The sequence below is a fragment of the Paramisgurnus dabryanus genome, chromosome 2 (assembly GCF_030506205.2).
Source record: "Paramisgurnus dabryanus chromosome 2, PD_genome_1.1, whole genome shotgun sequence".
Classification (NCBI taxonomy): Eukaryota; Metazoa; Chordata; class Actinopteri; order Cypriniformes; family Cobitidae; genus Paramisgurnus; species Paramisgurnus dabryanus.
The window spans coordinates 10,130,816-10,156,422 of record NC_133338.1 but is presented as its reverse complement, the minus strand read 5'-3'; the positions used below and the strand labels follow the sequence as shown (position 1 = coordinate 10,156,422).

Sequence of the window (25,607 nt, the reverse complement as noted above, 5' to 3'; positions counted from 1 at the left end):
GGTCTCGTTTCTTTCTTTAGATGCCTTTCTCTTCTTGTCATCCAATGTCGTAGACACTTTTTCTCCTGCGACCCTCAGACATTTTGAAAGAACTCGGTGAGAATGACGAAATTCAATGAATGGCTGAAATCGTAGCTCACCACACATATACAACCTAATGTGAGCATGTGCAGAAAGCAAAAACTACATAGGGACGAGCATGTACGACGGCCTAACGTAAACATATCACCAGAATGATTGACAACTAGGAGGACCAATAGCCTTGATGATCCACCCGGTAAAAGAAAATCCTCTGCAGTACCTTTTAGCAACATCACATCACAATTGAAAACATATTGGTTATGAAACACAGATTTCATATGATAGTTCACTAAACAAGTAATTACAACTAACGTAAAGCGGTGGCGCTATGCTTAGCAAACAACCAAACATTTCCGAGCTCACTATCGGCAAACCAATCAAATACGTTAAAATATATATTTTTTAAATTAGACCAAACAAGTTTTTATTTTTATTCAGGAGTTCAGGTGAAGGGAGGCTGCAGGTTTGTCCAGGGCAGGCACTAGTGACTCACAGGGCTGGCCAGGCCCCTAGTGCCTGCCCATGGTGCCGGGACTGTGACTAGATGAGGATGTAGTTTTTCTTACCTCCCTTAAACTCATCATCTTTCCTTTCTGCTTCCCTTTCCCTACTTTGCACAAAACATTTCTGATGTCCATCTACAGGAGCCAACAGTTATTGAGTCGAAATAAGATATCATTATATCATTACCATTACAAATATTATATCATTATGATTTTGTCATGTTTTCATAAGCATCAGTTGCATCATCTGGACGTTTGTGCATAGACAGGTCACTTTTACAAGCGTGAATTGGGTAACTACGTTGCATAGTTTTGTTGGTGACGCGATTAGCAATGTAAATTAATAAACTGGCGAGTAAACTGATAAAACTTGAACTTGAGATTTACGGTATGGCAGATTTACACTGGGGCACATGCCCCTAGCAATAGGGATCTAGCATCAGACCTAAAAATACACATCAGCATGCCTCCAAAAATGGTAAAGGATTTCAAACTCTGCTTCAATATACAATTATACATAGAGATAATTTCATATGAGATGACTAAAGATGTCTAAGAGAAAATTGTTGCTATCACTTTAGCCCACCATTTTTACCACCACACAAATTACCAGGCCACCCATCCAGTCTCTATGCCCCCATCAGTCCACTCCCATGAAGAAAAGATGCCAATCATTTTAATTGGCACCCTGGAGTTAATTGTCCCAGCACGTCTCCGAAAGAGAGACCAGCACTGGCTGGAGACAGAGGGGGCTAAACATGTGTTGAAGAATATTGTGTGCTCTTGTTTATCATTTCCCCAAAAATTACTGTACCACCAAATCTGTTTTCCAGAATATGAACAGAGTGCTGTTGTTTTACCTATAAATACTTTAAACTTTAATTTAAACTGCTAAAGAAAAAGGATGCCCTTCTGCTCTTAAATGAATTATGTGGTCATCCCAATATTAGAAACAAATCAAAACTTTTACTTAAAACCAGTGTTCGAATTTTGTCAAAGTTTATGGAGGTCCCCTAGCTAAGCACCCCCCACCCAACCACAACCCCAATCTTTAAAGGAGGTCCAGGACCACCTCAACCCCCCCTCAATTCAAACACTGCTTAAAACAATAATTGTAATACATAGATGAGACTGAGGATATGAAAAGTGATAAGAAAGACACAGGAGAAATAAATAACATAGACATATATTTATATGCATATGAATAAAAACACATGTACATATTTGTACAATATGTTGGCTTTTTAGCCAAATAAGAAAGGCTTTTTTGCCACAGTTCACAAAGAAATGTTTTTTAAATAAGTGCAAATAGTTAATGAGACAAAGAATTGTAAAGCATTTATATTTTTTCCATTCATTTTTTCTGTAAGATCACATAATACAACATAAAAATACTGTGCAAAGAATCACATATTTACATACTGTTTAAGTGTTTTCTTTATTTGATAGGAGCTGGTGCTATTATTTCCTTACTTAATTTTATTATTTTCAGACGCACAGAAAAGTTGTACTGCCAAAAAAGCTTATGGCTTACAAGTATAATCTTTGTGTAAGAACAATGACCAATAACCTTCAAAAATTTAAGAAAGGAAATGTGGACAACAAAACACACTATGCCACACAAACACAGCAAACCGACATTATAATAAAATGGTTTACAATCATATCTGTAGCAATGTGGTCCCAAATCAAAATCAGACAAATTATTTTATTTACTGTAGGATACTAAAGAGTCAAAGCTTTGTTATGTGTTTAATACGTTTCACTAAAATGATATTTAATTGTGCTATTTTCCTAAACTTTAACTTCACTCCAAAATTACTAGGCAAGACCAAGCTCCAATTGATAGTTTCCTCTAGCAGTATGTTAACAAGGTGACCAACACATCATCATTCGTTTTAAGAAACATTTTAAGAGATGTCACAGAAAACCAGTGTGTGAAGGTTGGGCTCTTCATTCGAATATCTTGACGGTATTCACAAATTTTAGTAAGCCAGTTAGGATAACGGGTGTTTTAGCTATTCAAATTAAAAAATAGCTGCACTGAACTTTACGTGATGCTCATAGAAAATAACAGTGTTCAACGACACAAACACTGTGATAAGAATTTCTGGTACTGGCTGAGATTCTGGTACTGCAATTACATGTTTAAAGATTTTTAAGAAACCCAAACTACTTTCAAGGGTCTTTCTTCTTCAAAAGTCTTAATCTCAACCAACACCGTTTAGGAATAATGGCAGAGTTAAGAATATGAAAAAGTTTACCATATAACTTTGATAATGTCTACACTAATGACACAATACTATAGAAACTATAATACTAATGTGTTCCATGTTTCTGGCAGATTGATGTACAATGACCGCACAACACAATGGATCTGAGTCCCCCAAACATTGCTTGGTTTAATAGCACAACACAACACCACTGGCATGATAATGAGGCAATGGGACATCATTATTTTTGTAATTTCAATTAGCGATGCTATTGGCACAGACATACACACTTATATACAGTAATACCCCCTGAAATATGGAAAACTACGAGTCATGAATCTGCTTGGGTTAGACTAGCTTTATTCACTGAATGAATTTAGCACACCCGTATCTCAACTAAAAAACATTTCTGAAGATGGCTAGAACTCTGAAGTCTCTGATTTTTTTTCAACAATCAAAAGCTGCCAATAGTTGGGGTTAAAAAATGTATACAAATAATTATTAATTGATATATGCCAGAAATTAAAGTAAATAATAAAGTGCATTAGATTTAAAGAAATAAAAGAATAAAAATTTGGGGGGTTGTAATACTACAGTCATATATTGTAAACCCAGCCTGATCTCAGAGGAATTTGTACGTATTTTACGAGTTGCCTACGGTAATTTGTATAAATTTATGCAAATGATAAGAGAATCTTATTGCAATTCGTACGCTTTTCTGACTATGGCTAATTCGTATGAATTTGTAAGCAAATTGTATACATATATTTAAAAAAATTACACCCCTAACCCCAATGTCACAGCGGTGAAAGCAAATCACGCAAAATTCTACGAATGTGGTCATACAAATGAAAACGGACTAGCTATCTCGTAAAATACTTATGAATTGCAATAAGATTGCGTTGGTAAAGAGCACCAAACTAACCCAACAGCTTAAAAAGGACAATGCCAATAGCAGGATGTTTTTGTGCCTCTAAACCTGTAATATAATTCATCCATCGTGTGGCTCTACTGAATGGTACTGTATGTACATGCTCGGAGTCTATTGTGAACATTTGATCAGTAATTTAGCATTGCTTAAGATCTTAAAGGATGAAAACAGGTGCTGAATTAACCAAAGTGACTGGTAATCGTGAAAGTCAGTATATTTAGCCCTTTTTGTCAATTACTTTTGGAAGCAACTCTCTGTCAATACGCAGCATGTTAACAGGGGCAAACCTCAATGTTGCTGAGCCAGTGAGGGTAATGTATAGACATTGATGCTTTAAATTAAGATTTGAATATGCTATAAAGAGACAATAAATATTTAAGAGGTTTGGAAAATGACAGTATGGCCTTGATAAAAAATACAAATGAAAGGTAATTCATTACATAGATGCATTATATTCATTCATTCATTTCTATTTTTGGAATTGCACTGTTCTGAAGACCTGGGTCATTCTCCAGACGCTCATGTTGAAGTTGCTTAAATGAATAATAATTCAGTTGTCTGGAACATTCATTTAACTAATTGGATAGATAGTTTAGCATCAGCAATCTCCAGTTTGAATAATTTGTCAGTACCTTGTTATTTCTTTTGAAATGTAATATCTAAGGACAATAAAAGATAGTTCTCCTATTCTTATACTTTCACGCAGACACACCACATTTATATCACCAAAAACACTCCCATGTTGACAATTATAGTCACTTAATTTAGAGCAGCATAAAAACGTATCACAATTATGATCAAACATAACGTCCTGACATCATTTTTTCGTCCATTTTCTTTTTACACCCATTTGGATAACTTAAACTTATGTTGTGAAGTAAATTTGCCTTTTACAGTTACATTTACAGATTTTGTCATCATTTGCACTGAATACACCTTTAATTCATAAATGGACCGAAATCGTGTAGCTGTGTGAACAAAAATTCACCACAAAGTATACTGAATACATTAATGCTTAATTACAAGGCTTCATCCTTTGTCTCTTGAAAACTCCTTCTAACCACACCTTAACAGGAAAGTTGGAGCCTAATTGGCCATTTTCCATGCATTTGGTTGTAGGCACTAGCGCAAGAGAGGCCAGCAAAAAGAGGGTGAATTTGATAATAAAAATGAAGACATAGGGCAAAAACATCCTTTAGTCTCTATTTCTCTACTTGTTTGAGTTTTTGCAAACATACACACTGTCCAACAACTCCTGACTGAACACGGCACAAGTGAGACCCCTGAGAAAGGCAGATGGGGACAGGCGGGGAACACTTTTAGGAAACTGTCTTCTTACCACCTACCTCACCATCTTTCCTCTCTATTCTTGTGTAGGGCTCAAATGCTGAAGATCCACACCCATATCCAGAAGGCAGTTCATGATGGGCACCCCCCAAAAGAGGCATGGTAAAGCAAAGTGAGGGAGGTGGCACCCCCAGACGCGGAGAGGGCGGAGTGCCTCCTAATGAAGACAGGGACAGTCCAAAAGTCCCACCACCGCCTGCCACAGCCCCAGGAGGTGTGGTGGTGCTACTCACCACAGAGGAAGTGGAAACAGATGAGCTTCCAAGGAGACAGCCATTGCCTGGGTGAGGGTGGGCCAACAATGGATTGGGTGGAGGTGCAGGAACAGACAGGAGTCGTCCCTGCTCCAGTAGGCGCAGAATGTTGCATGTGGCGAGTGATTCAGAGGTGGATGATGTCCGTTTGTCAGTGTCTTTTGTCTGGTCCTTCTTTTGTTTGGTGCGGCGGTTTTGAAACCACACTTTCACCTGCGGAAAAATAAAAACTGTAAGTGAAACAAAACTTTCTGAAGAAATGGGTCGTAAGCTTACTACTTAGAGTAGGGGTTTCCAAAAATGGGCCCTGGCAAGCACCACTAATTACTGCAAAAAAGAGTAGGAATGTATTTTCCGCAACAACCTTTACTATGTCAGACCAAGGTTTCAACTGATGATTTCCTTATGAGCTCAGTGAAGCATGCTCACAGTGCACTGTACTCAGGTTAAAACGCTGCTGACCTCAGGTTATGAAGTGTAATGAACTCTGCATGTCCTTGTCCTCTATGTTTAATTGATACATTGCTGCTTTAATGCATAACATGTTCTAGGGTAGATGGTGGGTCGAGATCAAATTCTGCTGGTAAACACAAAGAAATTAAAAATGTATCCTATGCTGACCTGGGTTTTACCCATCACCTGCAGCTACGCCCATCCCCAGGGACCACGAATAAGGATGGCAACTGAGACCCATTTACAACTGTGTGCATGCACACAAACACATCAACACATTGTAAGCTCTCAAAAATGCACATTCACACTCATTTTCTCACTTTGAATGTTTATAGCTCTAAAACATGCCAGAATTTAGGTTCCAGGCCCACTTAGGGCACTTCTGCTAACCACGGCCTTCAAGCAAAGCACTTAACACTCCGATCTAAGAACACTTCTTTGCGTATGGATATATCTGTCCACACTGGGACATACAGAACACTGGTCAAAGGGTTTTTCATTAGGATTTTTTTTACAAAAAATATATTTACAAGGATACTTAATTAAAAATAAAATTTAGGCAGGGCTTGATTTTTTATTAGGAATTTATTTGAAAAACAAAAAACTGGGCTCCTGAATAGCTCAGTGGTGGGCAATGCGTTAGTAGTAGGTCACGGATTTGAACCCTCGGACACTTTTAGAACATGCTGTATGCCTTGCACTGTAAGTTGCTTTAAAAAAAATCTGCCAAATCCATAAATGTAAATATAAAATTGGGCATTCCATGACAGAATTGGTAATTGACTTTGAAAGACAACTTCCCGAAATACTGACATTCATTGGTTCAAAACAAAAGCAGTCTTAATGCAGGTTCACAGGGCATGATTTTTGGCTGTTCCAGATGAAAGATCGCCATTGTGAAACATTTGTGACGATTTCTATGATCAAAGATTTTGATCCTTCGATGGTCAAACGATGGTCCTTCACCATACATTGAGTGCGTCTTACGCCGATTATGCTTAATAAACTGATAACACGTGGGGTCATGTAAACGCATAAAACTGTTTTCTTTAATCGGGGAAAGCTCATAAACGGCTTTAGCAAAAACCGATCGGCACAGGTAGTTTTTTGCTCATTACGCCGATTTCGCGTGGCATGTAAACACCTTAACCGGCTTTCTCACGGTTTTGTCCATGTGCGCATGTCTCCGCGTATGAAAGATAAACGTCACACGTGGAAGTAAGCGCAAAGTAACGCATAAAAGTCTCCGCTTGACTAAAGCAGTTGGCAGAGAAACTGTGAAAATAGAAGCCTATGTTACATTTACTGGTTCTGTAGACACGAGAAGAGATACAACAGTACAGCTTAAGACAGATATGCCGTTGGCTTTTTGATCGACTATTATGTACTATAGGTGGTGACGTCACTGCCTGCGAGAAAACTGATAATTCTCCAAGTACCATGTAAACGCATGAAAACAGTTTTCTATAATAAGCAGATTTTTGACAGTTATCCGCTTATTCTGTGCATGTAAACGCACTCATTGAGAGAGATTTAAAGACGGTGGTTGTTACAGTTTTGCAATCAAAGATAGCCTGAGATTCTTTTCTGGCAATGTCAGAAATTTAGCATGATCCTATGACCTATACTTACTGAATAGCTTATGAAAATGCTACATAAATTGACGTGTTGATAAACGCCACGTGTGCTTAACAGGGCCAACAGTGGGTCTTTACAAAACAGAACTAGGCCTAAGAGCAGCATTGATGAAAATAGGGCACTGGAGGAGAGAAGATGACAACAAATATCCTCCTTGTACATCTACACTATTGGAATTAAATCCTCTTTAATAAGATCGAGGGTTCATAGCTAGGGCAGAGATTACTAAACACAGGATCTGCATGACCTGGATTTGCCCCCTCGCCCACGGCATCCCAATCCACTTTACTTTCATTCTTCAGCATACTCAACTAAACATACATAAACTAGGAATCATCACTACATAATGGTGCACACACCCCACCTCACTACAGAGCTGAATATAGCTGAATTTTTTAGATATGTGTAACCTATCGAAAACAATTAAGAGTAGTTGCTTGCAGCCTGGCAAGATGTAATAACATTTCCCCAAAAGTATAGAGAGAGAGAGAGAGAGAGAGAGAGAGAGAGAGAGAGAGAGAGAGAGAGAGAGAGAGAGAGAGAGAGAGAGAGAGAGAGAGAGAATAAAATACAAATAAATAATATATTTTCAAACGATTCATAAAATCACATTATTTTACCAATTTAAAACTTAACTCACCATCACAAGTGCCCATCTCCATTCAAAAAAGATTTTATTTGATAGTATCAATATTCATCAGGAGAGATTTTGATCAGTGAATTTGATGGTTGTATCGCTTGGTTGCAATGCTTAACATAATATTGACATAATATTATATTTAAAAATTGCTATTCAAAATCTATTTAAATGACTATGATTGTTACTTTATAAAACTTTTACTGTATTCTTAATTGCAACCGTATTTCCATGTATTTTTTTCTTCTGTTGGTATGGATATGGTGTCAAGTAAATCAAAATAAGTAAGGGATAATGTGTTGGCAGCAGGTTGTTATGCAGAAATAAGTCCTGCAGTGCTGCCTGTACAATATCCCGCTAATTTTTAACGAGACCTTCCGTGGGGACCTTCAGTTTTAGGATAAGAAAAGACATTTAAATGTAATAAACACACTATTTGGTTAAATAATTTGTAAATATAAATGTCATGTGTTATTAAAATACATATTTATATTTAATTTTGTTTATTACACGGCTCTCGGGAATGCTTGATTCTGATTGGTCAGTTGAGACATTTGCAGGTTCGTTCTTTTCAAATAATAACCGCTTCAAAATAATAACGCATAGCCGGACTACTTTCACGAGTAAAATCGCTCCGCGCCAATAAAGATCAATAAAGATTACAGTCTGTTTGGCGCCATCTTGTGACAAACACTCGACAACCACGACAAGACACAGACAGCTTACTTAGACTGAACTTGACAAAATAGAGCATGACAGCTACGAAGCCAACACACAAAAAAATACAGAATGGGCATTAAAACTTCTCAAAGACTGGCTAAAAGAGAAAAGATGGAGACAAGTATGAAGCAGAGGATCTTAATAAGGTATTACGATCATTTTATGCATCTGTGCAAAGTTTCGCGGAAGGATAAAAATGTTAATTTAAAACAAATATGCCAATAAAATGTTTAAAATTCATATTCATGTCCAGTTTTTTTTCTTATGTGGCAAGTAGCCGTGTAATAAGCGGGATAATGTAGAGGCAGCCGGTAGTTTTTGGGAAATAAGCCCCTTCAGTGTGATACAAGACCCTCCGCTTCGCGTCGGGTCCTGATCACACTATCGGGGCTTATTTCCCAATAACTACCGGCTGCCTCTACATTATCCCTTACTTAATATTAAACTGTACCGGTCAAAGGGATTTGCAGCATCCGGGTTACCGTGTGTTATTAGTTTTGAGCGGTAGTTATCTGAAAAGAACGAACTTTGGAATGTCGCGACTGGCCAATCAGAATCTACCATTTTAGAGAGCCATTTAATTATATAATATAACATTAAACAACATTCATTGAAACGTTGTGAGGACAAAAAAGCACACTAAATTGTATGGGTTGGATTGATTAGGTTCCAAAGAACTTTCAATGGACAAAAATTAAGTTTTAAATAGTTCTTTTAGACAAAAAAGATCCATATTTACTTAAAATAAGGTCTACGGTGATATCCCCCAGTTTACCAAACAACTCAAAGTCACAGTTTGACTCACAAATTCCAGTTCGAAAATAACCTTTTAAACCCTGCAATGAACAACATTTGGTGGTATTTAAGCACTTCTTCAAACATTATCTTCCTATGCTTTCTGCATAAGTACCATCTGTGCATGGAAATCCACTACATTAAAAAAATTCAACTAATGCACTCTAAACTTTAATCTTTTAAAGTTGTGTCTGTAAAATCCTCCATAGAGGCACCTGATAATCTTTTTGACACTTTCGTTGACCCCTTCCAGAAGTTAAACTGTCCCGTTGATCCGACACATGTGATAACGTGAATCGTGGGACACAATGAGGCATTCTGCGTATTTGGTTACCACTCAGTGACCTCTTCTTTAAGAGCTTGTGGGTCATTAATCTCATGCATCTTTACAGAGGGATTTTTGATTTAGCCGAGGCCAGAGTTGATGTCTTTACAAACTCTCTTGTCAGGACATATGGCATTAAGGGAATGTTTGCATCCTGGAATGAACAGGATGTACTCATGTTAGGTGTTATATATGTATTCTGTAATGCAGAGCATTAGGTTTTGCATCAAGTTCCAGATTCTACCTTCAAAATAAAGTGAAAAACAAGTGCTATTGTTGGAAAACTCAAAAAAGTCTGGAATTGACTTAAATGATCTTGAACTGCATCAACTAGGACTATGGATACGCAAAATCAATAAAATTACAAAAGATAAACAGGAAAATTCTGATGGTTTTATGCACTTGAATCATCCAGATAAAACACAACTCTCCTCCTGCATATCATCTTCCCTGACCTTGATGTTCTACAGTTGCACCTGTTACCTCCGCACTCATATACCCTGACCCTTAGCCCTGGTTTGGTTAAAACACGTGCCCATACAGGTTCAGCCAAGGGTCAACCCTGTCTTACCGCATGGCTGGTAGATATGGCTCTATAATCCTGCTTACAGCAAAAGCACTTTGACAATTATTTGTTCCCTTCCCCCAGCTCTACTGACATATGTGATCAGCCAATTAGGCTTACACTATGTGGGGACTGATAGACTGTGCCTTCCTAATGAATTTAAAAAAGGTCAAACTAAAGAGCCCCTAGTGGTGCTCCTCCAATAGTACAGGCTAGTAATATAAAGGTGATGGCTAGGCGGTCATTTACTGGCACAAGAGCCCAACTGCAAGCCAACATCTCATCTGCCTGATCCAGACGTTACGTTATTTTACATGCTGTCTGACCAGACAAAGAAGAATGCACAACAAGAGCATTCGTTAGGTCATTCGCTCTGTTTGTTTATATGTATGCCTGTCTGTCGGTCGGTCTGTCTATCTATCTACAGTACACTACTGGTCAAAAAGTTCAGAATCATAATTTCAACTTAATTTTCTTTTTGCAGAGTAAAGGTACTGAGCCAATAAAATGCATGAAAAGAACATAAGAAACGTTTCAGTCAAGTGATCCTAAACTTTTTACCAATTGTAAACATCTATTATGAAATAGACAGTTGACTGAAGTCAAAAGCTAGTTGCTAGACTAGACTAATAATGTTCTTATATGCAGTAAAATATCAAATTTTTAGAACTGTCATCAGTTTTGAGAGAGGGTCATTGCTTGACCATTTTCTTTTTTCCTGGCTTACATGATCCTAGCCAATAATCTTTCTCATGGATGAACTGAAAGCAACAGAAGACTGACACAATGTCTTAAATATACCGGTGGTCTCAGGAATAAGGACCACATATAGACACAGCAGCAACAGTTATTCTAATGCAAACTAAACAGACATGCTCAATTGCAATTTACAATAAAAAGTTCATACAGGTCATTACATTATTCTACCCCACTATCTTATTCTTATCTTTACTGGCTAAAGTGAACATGGTCAAGGTTAACATGTGTTACAGCGAGAAAAGAAACCAAGTTGGCACATTTTGCTCACTGGCATTGATTATTCTTTACCAGTCTAAATTGAATTTAAGCTAGGAATGCATTGTCTGTGAAAAAATCAATTAATTTCAAAGCAAAGACCATGCACTTTGTCCTTGAACAAAAGATAATGGTTTAAAAGTTTATGAAAAAGAAGAAAATGGCAAAGACAAAATAATTGCGAAAAGATAGAGACTACAGACACAGACTAAGGATGGTAGGGTCAAAGCTACTGGAAATTTTCTGTTGGTACTTTAAGCTTATTTTATAGTGAGGCAGATTATAGGGGGGGTTTGAGGTTGTAATGCATGACTTTGTTTATTAACGTATTAACATTTTAGGAATGAACCCACCCAAAACATTCGTGGTAACCCCATATAATGAATAGTTTAAATAAAACAGATAAACAAAAGGCTCAAAAGAGTGAATGTCCAAATCGGCAGGCATAAGTGTCGTACTCTGCAGTAACATTGTTGCTGGCAACAAAAAAATTTAATATTTCACATACAAACTTAAGGCTTTCAGGACTGCCAATTCATTCCTTTTAAAACTGATTTTAAAACTGCAAGGACCCACAAATTCAGAAGCATTTGGATATAACGTTTGCCAGCTTTGATTGTTGATCAACCTTATCCTTTAAAACTGTACTTCCCAAGTGTTTTTACAATATATCTGTAGTCTAATACATGCTGTGTAAATGCTTTAGAAACTAATAAAACATAATCAGATTTCCCCACCATTCACCAATGGGTCTTTGTTTAAGTGAACCCTGCGTTTTGCTTAGTTATGCGAAGGTCACTGTGATGGAAAAGACTCATTGTGTTAAACTCTGGCCCTGAGAAGAGGCATGCTGATTTGAACTGTCACTCACTCAGCTAATGAAAAAGCTCTTACTTTCATAAACACAAAGATAAACCTGTGCAGAGTGTTGCATAAAGCCTGTTTATTTGCTTACACTATATTCAGAGGAGTCTAAACCCAGAAATGTGTGGATCCTTCTATGATAGATAAATTGGTTATCACTTAGTAATTTCAAGCCACTTTATGCACAATAAAAATAAAGTTTACAGTCTGTATGTAAATGGTATAAAAATACTGTATGCTCAATAATCAATCAGGATGCCTTACTACATAAACATGCCTCCATAATGTCATGTGCGGCTACCCTGCTGTGTTTTGCTGGAGCGGGGAGCCACCTGCTGGGGATAAGGCTTGGGGAAAAGCCTATTTTTTATGTATGTAAATAAATAAGGAATCCCTCATATATGTGTATAGATTTTCATTCATTTAGCCAATTACGTTTCTTATAAACAATTCCTCACTCTTGTACTGCCTCTCAGGGTCAAATTAACTGTTTTTTAAACAATGTAAACTCCTTTAAGGTTATCAAGGTAATTAATTTGAGTCATTTACATTGCCATGAATCTTATAAAGATCTGTTCTAGAACATGTCTATATATTTTTAAAAGAAATGTTAATTGAAGTGCCTATTGAAAGTAAAAGTGTAATACATTTCCATACAGTCTTGACTTATGGAGTGTGTTATTAATTATCTATCTAGTACACCTACAAGAAAAAATGTGGTGCATTGGTGGAATTAGATGTTTATACAGAGTTATTCAATTATTTCCATATTCATGTAGCATAGTTACATTCTTTGCCAAACTACTTCAAACAAGATGGTACTAACAATGTTATCACCTCTTAATCTATCCAAAAAAATGTAAGATACCTCTTCATCAATTAATTTGTCTTCGATTTAGTTTTTTGGCCATTTTGTACGTGTTGTACATTGTATTGATCTGCATTAAAGAACACATTATCTATACTGAATGAATGAATGACATTTTATTTTATATGGACATAGCAATTACATTGGATAAACCAAATGTATTGGTTGAGTGTTTTAGCACGAGTGCTAATTCGCAGCACTTGTCCATCAGCGACTTTTTTAAATACTGAGCTTTAGAACCATTGACTTTTTAATCTGAAATAAAGTAGAACGAAAAAAGAAGAAAGAAATAGTAAAGCTTTTTTAATTAAAACAGAATAGAAAATAGAATACATAATAGAATAATTCGAAGGGTCAAAAATAAAACTTCATCGAATATAAACATTTACTTTATGTACTGTAAAATGTATTTAGTGCAATGATATTGCAATATATTATCAATTATATTTTTTCCATATTATGCCTGCCAAAACAACACAAACAACTTTTACCAACATTTTGATCTCGTTAAACAATACACAACTCTCTCCAGCAATAACAGTAAAAACACAATATCCATATCATATCAGAAAAATGTATGTACCAGAATGAAATGGAATAATGACGTCCAACTGTCCAATGCGTAAAACATGCCAAAATCTCAGCATATAAATACATTGGAATAAATAGTATGATTAACAGATTATTTTTGTGTGTATGAATAATTTAATTGTTATTGGTACCAAAAAGTGTTTAAATATTTTATAGCACCCCACAATTCATTGACAATTATACAAACAACGGTAAATATATAAAAAGTATTTTTTATTTTTAAAAAAACACATTATTGAGTGCTCCTCTCATTTTACTCTATGAAAACATTTTACATTGTATGGAGAGAGATAAAAAATGCACAAATGGATGAATAAAACTAAAACACCTTTATTGTGCATTAGTTCTGCATATCGGGTCTGCTTCGTGCATTTTTTTTTACAATTGTCATAATGGATAAAACTTTGTGCGCTGGGGGCATCAATGAATATGAATGAGGGGATTATCAATGCAAGTTAAACATGTAAATTTTAAAAGCAATTTCATCACGATCAATATGGAAAAGCTATTTTGTGGCATTAAAGATGATTTATTGAGTGTCCCAGCATGGCCCAAATCTGACAAATTTGGTATTCTTGTTTCACAGTTTAACTGCAAAGAAGTGTATGTTCAAAAAGCAATTATTTTTTTTACTTTCGATATTTTTATTTCGTACTTTTAGTATTAAATCTCTTTTGAATTTGATATACATTTCATATTAAAACAAGTCAAAGCAAAACCTGTATGTTGTGAGAAAATATAGAATTATTTATATATTATTATATTATAGAACAACTTCCACAGACTTTTAAGTGTAAAGTGAACACTATTGTGCTCAGATGGTTTTGTATCTTCGTTTGTTGTTTATGTTTGACACGTTTTGAATAAAGTTTTTCTACTGCTCTGACAAAACTTTTACACAACACAAGTTATTTTACGTTATTTTACATGTTTAATTTGTAGAATTCTCATGTTACAACAGAGATCATGTGAACAGAAATATACTTACCTTTGTCCAAACATATTTCCTATAAAAGATTAAATCGCATAAAGAACTTAAAATAGTAATTGATCTTACTTTATGTAATGTGCACATGGCAGCGAAAAATGGTTTGTATCCTAAAAAAGGCAGCTATACTGATTCACTAAGGTAGAATGGAATAACTACGCCAACCTTTAATAAAAATCGAATAAAAGCCATTTTGTTTATGTTTATTCATTTTCAAGTCTATTTTCTCTCAATCGGAGCATAGTGGAAGTGGAGCTAACTCGTCTGTCACTGAATATGGCAGTTACCAGCACTTGGAAATGTTTTCGTTACTTTACTATTTGGGTTCCCCAACCTGCACTTGATACATTTACGGGCTAGTAAGAATTCGTCTACAATGCGAATTCTTACAATGCATGGGGTAGAACAGTCGACAGATTAATAAAGGCCTCACGAAAACGGTATTTCATTAATATGCAGCAATTAAACAGTTAAAGATATCTGGGCAAGTGATATTTAAACAAGCGTGCATAAAAGTCAGTTTAGAAACGATATCCACAAACAAATGGCTTATGACATGACTCTTGAGCTTCGGAGAATAATATCTGCAAGATGAAAACAATGCGTAAAAAGAATAATGTAATACTTTCATCAACGCAAAGTCTTCTTTTCGTCTAGAATGAACCCGTTGCCTAAACAGATAATATATTAAATTTCTTTAAAATTACTACATCACTGTATTCAATTACGAATACAAAACGAAGTTTTCTTTGAGTTGAGTTAAAGTTTGAAAAATTGGTGTTTATGATTTTGAACGTACACAATAAAACTGTGGGTCTACAGAGGAAATTGAAGGTTATATTAAGGGGAATATATGGATTTACAGTCTATTCTCTGTATTATATTCTGTTTTGTGTATTATTTTGTATGATATTGTGTATTATTTCGAAAAGGTTTGGTATAATTCTATTAGAATACCTATTAGATATGCAAAAATTAGTAATTGCAAAATTATGAGCAATTATTTATCAGTGGTAAGTGAGTCGTCATCCTTACTCAAAATCACTTTTAAGCCATTAAAAAAAATCCATACATTTCAGGGACTAGGCATATTTTAGTTATGTTTGTTGTTTCCTTAATCTTTATAAAGAAACTGCAGCAATAACTTGCAAAAAAACAAACTTTAAAGTGACGCAATTCATGGATCATAAATTACAACTGAGCCCACAGTTTTTTCACTATTTCTTCACGTCGTGATAAAGAAAAGCGCCGCCCACTAACGCCCACTGTGCGAATACTAATTATGAGTATTGTGTCTATAACAATGCAAGCTGACATGCAGCATTTGCTGAAAAAAGCTCAGTAACTCTCACGCATGATTTGACTTCTATACTCTTGTTATATTTTTGCCACTTTGGTACAGCAACTTGACTTAGTGTAATCTATTGCTGTATCTGTCAAAAACACTCACTAGTCATTCACTTATTTTCAGTAAATTTATTTTCTCTTGTCAAATTGACGAATTTCTTAAAAACAAAAAGGCAACAAGGATACTCATAGACAAAGCGTAGTTGTTAAACAAAACCGTTTATTGCCTCCTTGATGTTGTTTAATGTAATAAAGTTAGTTATCACCAGTGGTGTATGTTTATGTTTAATATTTTCTGATTTAGTTGTTCAATATAAATAGGCATTTTGTGGTTATTATTGTATTTTGGATGCTTCCACACATCTGTAGATATCTTACAGATATGAATAGTGAACAATGTTGAATCAGACAATAGGCCTATACTTATAATAAAACGCATTAATACCCAGATAGCACGGGTATGTCTGTAAGATGTCTGCTAAAGATATACTGGAATACATCTGGTGTGTTAAAACATCTGATAAAGGTCTTAGAAAGAGCTGTTTTACATACATTCTAAATAAAAAGCGTCTTGCAGGTCTTCAATATGTCTATTTTAAATATTTTAGGTATGTCTCAGAGATCAGCAAGATAAGCAGATGCAATACAAGCAAACAATAACAAATGCATCTTGCAGATGTAAACGCAGACATCAAATAGACCTCTCCTAGATGTACGTGTGATTTTGTTGTTATTTATTAATATATTTGTGACTAATTGCCACTGCAGAAAGACTTTATAAAATGGGTAATTATAAAACCACGCACACACACATATATTCAGCTTTGAAGCACAGAACAACATGAGTAATAAGCCTTAAATTGTGTTATAGCTACCTGAGTTTCTGAAAGATTCAGCTGTCTCGCGAGATCTGTGCGCTCGCGGCCGACGACGTACTGACATCGCTGGAACTCGAGCTCGAGTCGATAGAGCTGCTCAGCAGTGAAGGAAGTCCGCGTGCGTTTCGGTCGGTCTAGGTCGAGGCCTTTTGGCAGCACAATCTCCCGAATAGTGCCCTTGGCGTCTGTTTAGGACACACATACAATAAATGTGTTACTTTTTATGTCGAATTTTCTCTTTTATGGTGTACCTTGGGTGGGGCATGGGATCGAATCCTTCAATGATTAGGGCAACCCTAACCCTGTCGTAAATATCGATATTTCGATATTCTCTGTCAATTTTATCTTTTTTATTATGAAAATAGCATTGGATATTTTTCATAAATCCGTGAAAGAACGTCATAAATATGTACAGTTTAACATAATCTGAAAGACACGTATAGCACTTTGCTAACAGAGATAGGCTACTATTAAGGGAAATTGATTTGGGTAGGTTAGTGACCAAACACTTGAAAGTAAGGACAATTACTTGTCTAAGTTGGGCTAAATCATTTAGGCAGAATAAACCTGAGCAGAATTCTGAAGAAAAAACTTTTACCAAAGTCACAAATGTAGCTTTTTCAAAAACGCTGGTCAAAGAGGTGGCTAAGGTCCGACATTTTTCCGATTAGGTTAGAGTACAATAAAGTACAAATTTGTCAGCATGACTTAATTCACATTTGACCACATACTGTATCATGATAATGTGAACTCACAAAAAGTACCGGTTTAAAGTTGGTTTATAGAAACTGAATTTATGGCAAATTAAAGATGTAGACTACACCACCCACACCAGAGCATACCCTGCTGAAAATAAAACAATAGAAACTGTCACAGAAATTCTATTGGTTCCATTAAAATAATATTAGGAACCATTAGCGTTTACCATTAAAACCACTACAAAATTTATTTTTGTATTTTGGGAAATGTTCCAGTATTGAATGCTCCGAGCAAAAGAACCCAACATATACCAGAAGTGACCATTATAAAATTCGCATTAAACCCATTAATTTAAGTATATAACTTCTGTGATGGTTTCTATTGTTTTTTTTAGCACTACTTAACCTACAATTCATTAATTATTAAAAGCACAAAATATTTGTCATGCAAAAACACAATGTTAGAATTTAACGTTAAAAAATACATTTTACTTTAAATACTAAACTTTTACAGTTCCTTACAGGAAAAAAATATATTAATTCGCAATGGCTGTTATTACATGATCTTAAGCACTGATATGGTATTATTAGAAATAATTTAATTTGTTTTATTGTCCTAAATTATGGTATAGTATTAAGATTTTGCATGACGTTGGTTCTAGCTCCGCCTGTCATGATGTCTGCCTAGCAACCCAGTTCTATAATATCACACTTGTGTGAACTGTAATATCACAATAACTTAAATCGTGTCTGTAGATATGACGCATTAACTGTTTATAGCAAAATCTTTATTAATTGCTCTCCCCTCAGAGTTGAAAATTGACGTTAGCCCAGCGGCCTTTAACACAGACTTGCTGACCTTTCACTGACCCAAAGGTTCTCAGGAGGGATCCGGCGCATTCAATCGTCAGCTTTAAAAACAAATAGTGACACTGGGGATTGTGGGCTTAACCAAAGCCACTGCGCCAAATTGCCAATACTTAAACACGTTTTGCTTTTTCGTTCATTCATCTCCACAGCTGTACATGCAGAGGTGCAACTCAGACATAATTTTGTGAACTACTCTAGCCAAAATATTGTGTATATTAACAGGATGAATGCAAAAATCAGGTCACTGTTACAACCCCAGAAGCTGTCCAGGTTTGAGAAAGCATCAATTAAAAGATAGTAACACGTATTTTAAACGATTCAGTGTTACTGTAAATTTTGTGCTCATTTTAAAACTGTGTAATAGTCTCAAATGTATAGGTAGGCTACGTATGGGCTATGTTTTGATTAGAATTACCACACACGAAAAAAAAAACATTTGCAGTAGGCTAATAATAACAGAATGTGCTTATGTAAAATTCTGTCCGAAATTTGTTTTTAAAAATGAATAATAATTAAAAAATTTTTTTTGCAAACTTATTTATAGTGTAAAAACAACTTGTTTATTTTTTATTTACTTAGTAAACGGTTATTCTAATTTCTAGTTTTTAAAAGTAAAATAAATGTACAAATACATATTAGAATAGCCTATAGAACGCTATTAAAACTTATTTTTAAATATAAAATTACGCTTTGTAGTTAGATATTGTTCAAAATACTGAATTTAAAAGAATGGTTATCAAAGGAATGATTAATGTTGCATACTTTTTAGCACACCCTGGCACAAAAGATTATAGAAATATATTAAAACAAATAGAAAGCTAAACACTCTGATGGCTCAATGCCAGAAGTTTGTATGATATAATACGCATAATCCCTTTAATAAATTTGTCAAACTGAGCTTGGTATTTAAATTTACGTCATAAAATCTGGGGTTTTGTTAAATATTTAAATCATTATAACTTGATGTTTAAGATTTTGGGGAATTTTATTTTAGATTATGTACAGAATGGTGTTTTTTATACCCACTATTTAAATTCAGCTTTGTGTGACTGTTTCTGTAAATGTTCGAGCACTATAAATGTCTCAAATAAATGGAAATACCATACACTTAAATATTTTACTTACAGGCACTACAAGAAAAAAAATGCATAGTAATATAAAGATATTTTATTTTTTCCCTAAATATTGCCTACTTCAAAAGACAAAATTACCAATGTTTACAGATTAACAACAAACATTTTGTTGAAAAATGAAAAGAAGCGACTCTTCGATCACTCACCTCTGACTAAAATTCTTCGACAGTAGTCCGGATCGACTCCTAAAAGTTTATCGTGGCCATCCTCACTAGATGAAGTCGGTGTGGATGCCGACGTCCCTGGTGTGTCAGTACAAATCTGAACAGGTGACCGGTTTCCCACATCACTCCGGCTTTTAGAATCTCTTCCTCTATCACGGCACAACGAATTTGATCCACAGTGGTTTCGGTCTTCGGCGATTCCATCGCCCATATTCGTAGTTTGGTCAAACATCTAATATTTAAGTACTTTGTTTTTACACCAACTTTTTGAGTTTTAAGAGAGGTTAAGAAAATTGTCAATGTCAGTTCTCTGGCCGTTCTGTCGTCTGTTTTCTTTAGAAAAGTGCGAGGTTATTTCCAAAACAGCATAAAATTCGAATCCAGTCAAAAAGTCCAGCGACGTTAATGCCAAAGTATTTTAGCATGTTCCGGGATCCGGCATCCATGCAAATTGAGATCTATAAAAAAGGGAAGTAAGACTGAGGTTGAGGGGGGCCCTGTGGGCAAGTGAAAGGACCCTCATCAGCTATAGGATCGTCCTCAACCAAAAATACATTCTGCATATATGCAGTAGGTTTTAAGATCTATGACCGAGGCACTGGGAGGCGCTTCACTGCTTAACCACGTATAAGTAATTCCACACAACAAACACGCATTTGAACACAGCAGCCTTTCCTTTTTCCGTATCACTTCTATAGTCCATTTACTCGTTGACTGCTCGGTTTTTTTCTATGCTGCTCTGGGCTGGTGAGCTATGATGTCTGAAGAAAAAGCCAGCGGATTTCAGGATATCCGCGAGAGGAGGGGGGATTTTTACACTGGACCAAGTCTGGAAAATCCTATTATTAAAAGTAAATAAAATAAGTAGATAAATAAATACATGAAAATCACAGATACATTAAGCATACTGTCTGCTGTAGAGCCGTAATTTGGATTTGTAATACCAGAATATTCTATACGTTTTGTTTCTAAACTGACTGACAGCGTTGACGTCACTTCCTGGTTTTAATTCATCCATTGATTGGTAAACAGAGACGAGTAAGAGCACGGCATAGTTTAAACGCAATAGCGGCCAGCTAAAGTTTCTTTTTGTTGGTCTCACAATTAAACAAAAAAGTAAGATTTACACTTCATTTCGCTTTTCATTTATTCATTCGGAACTAATAAAAGGACAAATATGGGCTGGGTATGTTGTTATTTCAACCGCTAATGTGATTAGAATAAGGTAAGGCTACATATTGTTTTTACATTTTCTTTATTCTCGTGTTTAATTATATAAGAAGTAAATAGCAATTTTGGGGAGATAAATATTAAATATGATAAGTATTTATTCATGGCACCACGTTCAAACAAAACTGGATGTGAAATAAAATAAAATTTAATAAAGTGCACTTGTGTTCTTCGGTCCATATGCTATTTTCATACATATTATTTTGTTGTAGCTACTTTTCTTTACTTAATTTTAGATTTTTGACGGCGATTTGTTTACTTAAAAAGAAAACTTACACTTGCGCAGCCCACGAATATGCATTAGCAAAGATTTCAGGCAAAGATGAGAGATATGTTGGGTTTGTCAGATGCACGGTAGAAAACTGCGTTTTAAAACAGAGAACATTTGATCTGAAATTAAACTCATATTTACTTTTAAAGACAAATATAAACTAACGTCATTGAATTCGTTAAAAATAAGCATGTCAGTTTGTTCAAAGAATGGCCAGAGAATGCAAAGCTGTAAACATAAATACAAGATATAATATAAAGAAAACATGGTCAATTTTTTTTTTTACATTTTAGGCACTACAAAATTCTCATATTATTTCATAGTTTTACTGTTATTCTACAATTAGCTGTCCATATTCCCTGCTCGGGCCCGGAGATCATTAGAACTAGTGTGTTCCACCTGATTTAGGTTGTCAACTGTTGGTGGAAGGTTATTTTGTGTCATTATGCTTCTTAATTATGAAATTTACTACACTCTTAAAAATGGTGCTAAATAGTACCAAATGCTCGTAATCATAGGGGAACCATTTTAGCACTATAGCACCTCTGTAAGACTTATGGTTCAACACAAGTTAGTTCTGTTTAGTACTTAAAATAGTTACCCTAAGAACCAGTGAACAACTTTTGATGCTATTTAGCTTTTTTAGAGAGTACCCATAATACATTATTATAGGCAACGTAACACTTCATATTGCCTATTTTCAAGACTTAGCTAAAAAAATATATGTGCTGTGTTATGATACAATGTAAAATGTAGTTATGTTTATAAGTTTGTAAAGCGATCTTGAGCTGTGGGAAAGCGCTATATAAATAAAAAAACTTCTTCAATGTGAAATGAGCAGGTGTGTCTAAACTTTCGACTGGTATTGTATTTATATTTACCCTAATAGTGCACAAACCGCAGGTGCCCATCTCATCATTGAACTGTTGCCATAATACACTGCAACAAAATTAGAACCTTTTATCTGTGTGCGCAATCCCATTACGGAGGCCGCAATGACATAATTGCAGTTTTGCCACTTTCAGCAGTGTTTATCATTCATTGCAGAAATGGCTCATTATTGAATTCAGCTGCTCAGTACAGATTAAACCTTGAACGTGATGAATGAAGCTGTCACTCACACTTTTTTTAAACCCACAGTACTGTCAAGAGAGGTTTAATTGTCTTCTCTGCTCTCTGGCTCCCACTAGCCCTTTCTTACAGCATTTGATTATTGTAAAATAGCAAATACATTTCCCATATACCATAAACACCCCATGTACAAATATTTTTCTTCAGCCTCACTTGCATATACACAACAAAGAATGTAATCCAAGTTTTGCACAATTAAATTAAGAAGTGGTCATTTTTTTCAGTAATTGATTAATTAAACAAAAAACATACTTGGTGTAAATGCGGAGTGTCATCCTGTGCACAAAGTATAAGGTATGATTTAAAAAAATCTATTTCAGATACTGGATTTATGGCATCTGGCAAACAAATTTAGCATTAACTTTTGTTACTATTAAACTAACATCTGAGACTAATACGCCTAGTTCAGTGAGCATAATTTTTAATTCTAACCTCCAAATATAAATTCTAACATTCTTATTATTTTAGGACAATTGGGAGCTCTTGTGTAAACAACTAAATCCTATAAAACAACACCGGGACACATTAAGTTAAAGGTCATATTACAGGCCATAAGGCAAAAGTTTGAACTGTGTTCCTATTGCAGGATTTTATTGCTTAAAGTCTATCATATAGCCTATATGATATTGTCAACATTGATTTACAAAGCAGCATTTTTATTTTATTTTGATCGTCTTTTTGCGAAAAATTGAGTATTTAAATTAAGTGTCAAGCTCCCGTTGTGACAATCATACTAATGATAGGCTAATGTTTATTATTATTTATCTTCTTGTATCCTGAACTACAAGTTCTCTACAAAAATGACTTTTTAAAGGGAAGTAAAAATTCGTGAAACTTTTTAAAAAGTTGTCATGCCGAATGTTTTGTTTGGATGTCTGATTTTTTTTACAGAATATGATTGTTAAGGAACGAAATAATGGGATTTTATATATATTTTATAATTTATTGTGACACTCGCATTTACGTTATCAAAAAACGTAATTGTCCCATCACCATAAACTAGCCTACTACCCCTTTTAATGTTAAGCCTTGAAATTTAGAAGGGTGAGTTTGAATTTAAAACTGTAAACTGAAAATACGTCCTTGTCACACACACAAAATACAGAATTTTTCTCTCTTCTGAAATTTGGGTATATACTTGTATTATAGCCTAGTGCAACAGACAACACGCTCTGCAGTCATACTTCTTGTTAATCCACATGACACCATATTCAACATTAATTTTCGTAAAGAAATAATTAAAATTGTATTCGTCTTAGAGCTTCTGGTCCCAGCTGAATCATCTCATACCAAATCTTTATTTACACCCCCGCATCTATAGTCTCCAATATGTTAAACCGATGGTGTTGGGATTCATAGGTCTTGGCTTAAGGCACAAGCCTTACCCCTCCTCTTCCCCGCTGACACCTAGCGCACGCTCGGCCGCAACACACTTTGGAGCGCCATTGCTTTCAGTGTTCTGGGGTGGGCGCGTATTGCTACTCCAAAGTTCTATTGCCAACAACGTAAGCATTTTTATAATCAGTATAATTGTAATTACCAAGGGCTCAATTTAACAACTGTGGCTAATACGCACCCCGGAATGGTTGTGGCTTGTCGACCACCAGAGCATTTTTTTTTTAATCCAAAGATGGCAAACAGTAAAAAATACAAATACTCTTTGTGCAGGTCATAAAAAAAGATAATATAACGAAAGACTGATGACAGAGCCGGTATCACCAGAATGTCCAACGTGGTATCATCTACAGGCCTTCATGTTAAAAACTGAGTCCAAAATGATTCTATTGAGTCAGTGTACGCCTACATAATTTAAAGTTAATAATTGTTGTTTATTTTAATTGATGCATTCATCACTGGCTTACACATACATGCTGTATTTTAACACGTATAGCACATTGTGTTTTATGTATTTGTTATATATATTGTCCGGTTTTATTTTATTTTATGAAATGGGGTGATTATTTAGGGCATAATTATTTTAAACAAGCCGTTTTCATTTTTACAGTTTGCTAATAAATACTTGCCTGACAACAATTCTCTTAATTTAGAGCTACAACGGAGTATAAGGTGGCGTGAAAACGGCTACTATATAATTTATATTTATTTATACAGTGGGATTTTTTATTATCGTCAAACTAAGCAACTGTAGGTACTTTTACAGAAAATCCAAAAGGCAAAGACCTCTTTTCAAGGAAAATAATCTTATTTTTAGCATATCCTACATTCAGTTTAGGTTTGTTTATATTTTGCATTTCATTTCTGCTCGCACGTCTTTGCATTTGTTTTTATATTTACATTTGAATTTTTTAAAAATGTGTAAAACAGAAGAAATAAAAGTTTCCACTCCAACCCTCCCCCTTCCCCCAAATTAATAATTCGTGATCAGTTTATATTTTAACAATTTATCAATGATCTTGTGCTTAACGGGAGTGCTATCAAATTAAACTATCTAGGAGCGGTTTCCCGGAAAGTCACAGGGATGATCCTAGTCCCAAACTAAAAAGCATGTTTGAGCTGCCTTAATTTAGAAACATCTTGAACTGACATATCTTAACATACATCAGTGCCATTGTTTTTTTTCTCAAGATGCACACCAGTAATGTATTTTGGAAGGAATGCTTAAATAAACTTTTTAAATGTCCTTATATAATCAAGACCTTGTCCTAGAATAATCAAACCCTGTCCCGGGAAACTGCCCCCTAAAAATTAAATATTTATTTCTGGTAACGCTAAAATATATCAGATCAATTCACCATTTCAATATTGATTTTCAACCAGTACGTTTTTTAAATCCTAACCTCCAGCCACTATGAGACCACCTTACCTGTCAACTCTCATACATAATAATGTAAATATAAAGGTCAGGATGGTCTTATTAATCTCACCTCATGAAATATTGTCATAAGTGAAGAGAAAGATTTCTACAAAATAAATCCATGTGTAATATTTATAGCTGCAATTATTTTGATAGACAACATGAGAAGATTAACATGTGAAAATGTTAAATAAACCCATTATATTAAATTGCACAAACCAGAGGGTAGAGCCACGTGATGGCGTAGACTGACGCCTAGTGGATACTCAAGGCAATGGTTTAC

The 25,607-nt window shown here is 35.1% G+C and overlaps 1 protein-coding gene across 1 annotated transcript; it reads right to left on the bottom strand.

The window, feature by feature from the left end:
* Positions 1 to 1,858: 1,858 nt before the first annotated feature.
* On the bottom strand, positions 1,859 to 20,540 carry vax2 (ventral anterior homeobox 2). Its single transcript, XM_065254941.2, has 3 exons — positions 19,860 to 20,540; positions 17,010 to 17,197; positions 1,859 to 5,542 (listed from the first exon to the last, which is right to left on the bottom strand). The coding sequence occupies exons 1-3, from the start codon at positions 20,107 to 20,109 to the stop codon at positions 5,048 to 5,050; spliced, it is 933 nt and encodes a 310-aa protein (XP_065111013.1). The 5' UTR covers positions 20,110 to 20,540; the 3' UTR covers positions 1,859 to 5,047.
* Between the last annotated feature and the right edge of the window lie 5,067 nt (positions 20,541 to 25,607).

Excerpts from the sequence above, each read along its gene's own strand:
- vax2 (XM_065254941.2), bottom strand. The coding sequence starts at position 20,109 with ATGTTTGACCAAACTACGAATATGGGCGATGGAATCGCCGAAGACCGA. Across the intron at positions 17,198-19,859 it reads TCGAAGAATTTTAGTCAGAG|ACGCCAAGGGCACTATTCGG; the intron begins GTGAGTGATCGA and ends TGTCCTAAACAG. Across the intron at positions 5,543-17,009 it reads TGAATCTTTCAGAAACTCAG|GTGAAAGTGTGGTTTCAAAA; the intron begins GTAGCTATAACA and ends ATTTTTCCGCAG.